At 37.4% G+C, this 5,338-nt stretch overlaps 1 protein-coding gene across 1 annotated transcript in view; it reads right to left on the bottom strand.

Moving 5' to 3' along the window:
- The window catches only part of WDFY4 (WDFY family member 4), a 532,480-nt gene that overhangs the window by 309,818 nt on the left and 217,324 nt on the right, over nt 1-5,338 (bottom strand). The window contains exon 30 of the mRNA XM_042780664.1: nt 4,300-4,425. Coding sequence (XP_042636598.1) covers nt 4,300-4,425 — 126 coding nt within the window. The remainder of the gene's footprint in view (nt 1-4,299; nt 4,426-5,338) is intronic.

Below are 5,338 nucleotides of genomic sequence, written 5' to 3'. Positions count from 1 at the left end.
CTCCAGAAGTGGACTTGGCCATGTTCTTCTTCCTAGTATGTCTTAGTTTGGAACCTCCACTGAAACCTGTCCACCATGGGCAGCCCTACTGGTATTTGAAATACTGGCAGCATACCTTCCAGCATCACTGCAACATGCAAGCCACCACAGTATGACAAATTGACAGATGAATGGTGGAAAATATAACTCTAGCATAATATCAATACCAACACCTGACAAAGATACAGCAGAAAGAAAAGTACAACTCCATGTCATTTATAAATCTTCAAGAAAAGTCATAAATAAAATAATTACTAACAGAATAAGGAAATATTTTTAAAGAATATGAACATAGTAACTGAGATTCTTTGCAAGGAAGCATGTAAATCTATTGTTAAAATATATTTCTTTCAGGAAAAAAAAAAGCAAAAAGTGTCAATATGTACTTCTTTAGCATAATCATACACACAGAGAAATTATGTAGTGCACTCACACCCATACCTGCATTAAAACAGTGAGAATCACTGGACTAATGATGAAATCTAGAACTTCTCCACCAAATAATAACTAAGACAAAGATACTTACAATCTCCTATACTGTTTAACATTTTCAAGGAAACATTGTTCTGGTTACCTAGTGCCACTCTGACAGGATATACCACAAATGGGATAGCTTTAACAAATGGGAGTTTATTCTCTTACAGTTTGGAGGCTTTAAGTCCAAGTTCAAAGTGCCAGGCTCTAGGGGCTAGAGGCCCAGTGGAGCTAGAGGCTTTTCTTCACTCAGACAGCTGCTGGCTGCTGAGGCTGCCAAGCCCAAGGTTTACTAGTAAAAAGGCACAGTCCTGATGTTACCAAACCACATGGCAGGCCATTAATTTAAGTCCATTGTAAGTTCCAAGTTTGGCAGAGGATGGCAGGCTGCTGAACAACATGGCTCCATGTAGGGTTCAAGCATGCCATAAACAAGAGACCATTCCCAAACCTGTTTCTTATATATGGGAAGCAGACCACATCCCTAAGGTAGCTACTCAGATGCTCAGAGTAGATTCCACCATGGCGTTGATTACCAGTCTCATCATGGGGAATACTACATCCTGCTGCCCAGCCACTCAACCAGACCTAGCCAAGTTGACACACAAACTTAACCACCACAATCACTAACCATTACAATTAGTCAAAATAATGACAAGAATGGTATGAACTTTGGTAAGAGTAAGAAAAAGTAATAATCACTCATAGAATATATGACTGCATGTCTGGAAAACCAAGAAAAATAATTTGTAATCTTAATACTGTAGAAGTTAAGCAAGACGATCAGTTACAAAACTCAAATACAAAAATCAGTAGCTTTCCTACATGTAAACAATAACTTGTTAGAAGATTCAATGAAGAAAAGATCATGTTAACAAAATTCATACAATGTCTTAAAACATTAACAAAAAATAGAAGGAAACCATAAAATTCCACCAGTGAACATAAAAAGTAGACTTAAACATATGGTGGGACAAAATTTATTATTGGGTAGATTCATTATTATGTATGACAAATTATCCTTAATCAGTAAGATTAATACAATATCCATCAAAACCCCTAAATAATTTTTAACTGAAAAAAAAGTTATCCTAAGTACAGTAGATAATTCTGGAAAAGAAGCATAATAAGGATGGGCACTGGTGGTTCAGTGGTTAAAGCATTCAGTTGCTAGTCAGTAGGTTGGTGGTTCAAACCCACCAGCTGGTCCATGGGAGAAAGATGAAGCAGTTGGCTTCAGTAACTATTCAGCCCTGGAAACTCTATGCGGTGCTTTTACTCTGTCCTATAGGGTCACTATGTGTTAGAATCGATTTGTTGGCAGTGAGTTTGGTTTGGTTCTGCCCTATCAGATGAAGTGTAACATTATAACGGTTAAAAGTTGGCACAAAAATAGATTGATCACCTCTAAGGAAGACAGAGTAAAAAAGTTAACCAAAGTATGTCTAGAAATTCAGTACATAATAAAAACATCATTTCAAATTGGTGGGAAAATGATATATTAGTTAGTAATGGTCTAACTGGCTATTCATCTAAGAAAAAAAATTAGCCCCTCCTAAAGATAAGGTACAAGTTGAGGGAAGTGTGTGGTAGGATGTCCCATTAAAGTTCATAGTGGTCATCTTAGGTAAATGTATATCAAGTGATTTTTACTTTTGACTTTTCTCTTTTGTTTAAAATTTTAAAATAATCATGTCTAACTTGATTTAATCCTTACCTCACTTACAATAAAATAAATTATTTAAGTATAAAATATAGAACCATAAAAACACTTAAAATGGATGAATATACTTACAATCTTGAAATAGGAACAAGTCACAAAATCAGCAACCATGATAATTATTAGTTAGAATTTATTGAGGGCTAATTATGTTCTAGACTCTTCATGTAAATTTTTCTAAGTTTTCTCCCAATACTCTATGTAAAAGAAGCTACTATAATCCCCATTTTTACAAATAAATACAGATCTTAGAGGGCTAAGTAATTTGTAACTTGTAACTTCCTCTACCTCTATGGTAAAGTTGGGATTGGAACCCAGAAAGTGGGAGTCCACAGCCCGGTGCTGAGTGTACTTTGCCATAGTACTCTCACCTAGTAAGTGTTGATAAATTTAACTCCATAAAAATTTAAACTACTATCAGCTTAATTGGGAGCTCTGGTAGCACAGTGGCTAAGGCACTTGACTGCTAACCAGAAGGCTGGTGGTTCAAATCCACCAGCCACTCCTCGGAAGGAAGATGGAGCAATCTACTTCTGTAGTGATACTGCCTTGGAAACCAAGGAGGGGTTGCTATGAGTCGGGTCCACCTCGACGGCACATAACAACAACAACAACAATCAGCTTAAAAAACAGCAAGTAATTGTTTCTAACAAAAAAGGTAATATAACAAGAATATGTTATATAAGGGATTCTTACAAACAAATATAAACATATACATGTATGTATGCACATAAATACATCAGAACAGGAAAATTGGCAAAAGACATAAGTAGTCAATCACAACAAAATAAAGGTTAATAGACATGTACCATTTGACTGAAGGCATTGAGTTTTCTAGTGAAAAAAGTAATACTAAATGCAAAAGAAATCAACTATGAATTCATCATCAATTTTGCTGAGTTGTGTATGTTGTGAGAATCAGCACTCTCATGCAAGATAGCATCCAAAAGAAAAGGGCATGAAATACACTTACAGGTGCTATCCCATGTCACTAGATTTGCACTAACAAGATCATCGAACTAGAGAAAAATGATGTGTTCTCAACAAAGTTCATTATAGACTTTTTATAAAACTGAAAACTCAAAAATAATGCAAGTTTTCATCTGTCAGTTAGATGATTCTCATCTTTGTTTATTGACCTGGAAAGATATCCAGAACAGGTTTAAGGAAAAAGACAAAAGGCATGTAGTCTAATCCTCTTAAAGACAGGGTACAAGTTGAGGGAAGTGTGTGGTAGGATTTCCCATTAAAGTTCATAGTGGTCATCTTAGGTAAATGCATATCAAGTGATTTTTACTTTTGACTTTTCTCTTTTGTTTAAAATTTAAAAATAATCGTGTCTAATTTGATAAAAGCAATAAAGTTTCTCCTCACACAATCAAGCCTCCAATTATCCTTGGTGTCTAAAGAATAAAGTTGGAATTTTTCTGCCTTTCACTCAAGTTCCTGTTGATCTTGCTGACAATTACTCCTGTTCATCAAACCATATGGCCTTTGCCCCACCACACACACACACACACACATACACACACCCCTCCATGTCTGAAATACCTCTCCACCCACCTGTAATGGACCTTGAAGATTTAAATCAAATGCTATTCATTCCAGAAGACTCTCTGTGTTAAATTGATAGTTGATGGCAACCTCTCTTCTCTACACCATGCTTTATTCTCTACCTCACATTTTACTGTCCTGGTGGAGGTGAGGACCTTGAGGGAGAAGCATCATACTCCTTCTCCATAGGGCCCCACACCACCTGATTTAAAGCAGCTGCTCAGAAATGTTTCCTTTGACTGAAGGCACTAGATGTCTCAGTGGAGAAAGTCAAATGTTTAAACAAACAGAAAACAGTTATCTGCAGTCAAGAGAACATAAAGCTCATTGGGAATCTAGAGGCTGGGATTCCCCTTGTGCATTTAAGTTATCACAAGAACCTGTCTTGCTTCTTTTATCAAAGAGTTGAAACAATGCTTGCTAATTACTGGCACATGTGGGAGCACCTGGGAAAGAAAAGGTGACCCTTTCAATTGTTCTTCCTAGGGAGTATATGAAGAACAGGGTCTCACCTGGTTTATGGTAGCTTTAAGCATTTCCAGAAGCAGTAAGGCACCTTCCATGCACAGCCCAGCCCGGAGAACCTCTTCCTTGTGGTGTTTCTGCAGAAGCCACTGAAACATCCCTTCAAGGTTATCCTGAAAGAGGAGGGAAGGGCAAGGAGGTCTGTGGTTACATACCAAAGGGATTACTTTTCACAGTACCTCCCATTTCACAGGGTTACCTAGGGAGAGAGCAGAAAAGAGTAGCAGCAGCCATGGTAGTTGGTCCTCATGGAGAATTCAACCTCAATCTATGGTGCATAGGGAAATACACATCTTTAAGAGGGAGATGGGAGTCCCTATGTGATGTCTGTGGTTAACACACTGTTGGCTGCTAACTGTAAGTTTGGAGGTTCAAGTCCATCCAGAGGCATCTCACAAAAATCTACTCTGAAAAATGAGCCATTGAAAATCCTATGGAGCATAGTTCTACATTGAAACACATAGGGTTGCCATGAGTCAGAGTTGACTCCATGGCAATTGGGTTTTAAGAAGGAGCTGAAGACCCAGTAGCAAGTTTAGTTCTTTTGGTCTGACATCACAAGTACTCAATATACTAAGTAACTTTAATAAATGAGATCATGTAATACATATGAAGAATTCAAAGTTTCCTGGGGACAATGTGGAATGCAGTGTAGAGCGCATGAGGTTTTGAATCAGTGTGACATGATTTTTCCATTTTAATAGCTGGGCTTTGGCAAGCTCTTCAGAATCTTGGCAGCTCAGCTTCCTTCTCTATGAAGTTAAAATTACATTATCTACCCCATGGGATTTTTATAAATATCAGGTGAAATAAAATATGTAAAACATCTATCAACGGTCCTGACACTCAGCAAATATGTATTTCCTACCATGTTGTCTTGGAGAAATAAAATGGACTTAGCAAAACATATTATAAATTTTGACACGTTTAAGATGGCGGACTAGGCAGAAGGATTGCACAGACCCTCTTCAACAAAGAAAAGGGAAACCAATTAACACAGACACAGAAGATAATCTTGGACCCCTG

This window comes from Orycteropus afer, unplaced genomic scaffold (genome assembly GCF_000298275.1).
Source record: "Orycteropus afer afer isolate SDZICR_OR568_19922 unplaced genomic scaffold, OryAfe1.0 scaffold00052, whole genome shotgun sequence".
In the NCBI taxonomy this organism is placed as follows: domain Eukaryota; kingdom Metazoa; phylum Chordata; class Mammalia; order Tubulidentata; family Orycteropodidae; genus Orycteropus; species Orycteropus afer.
This window is presented reverse-complemented; position numbering and strand designations above follow the sequence as displayed.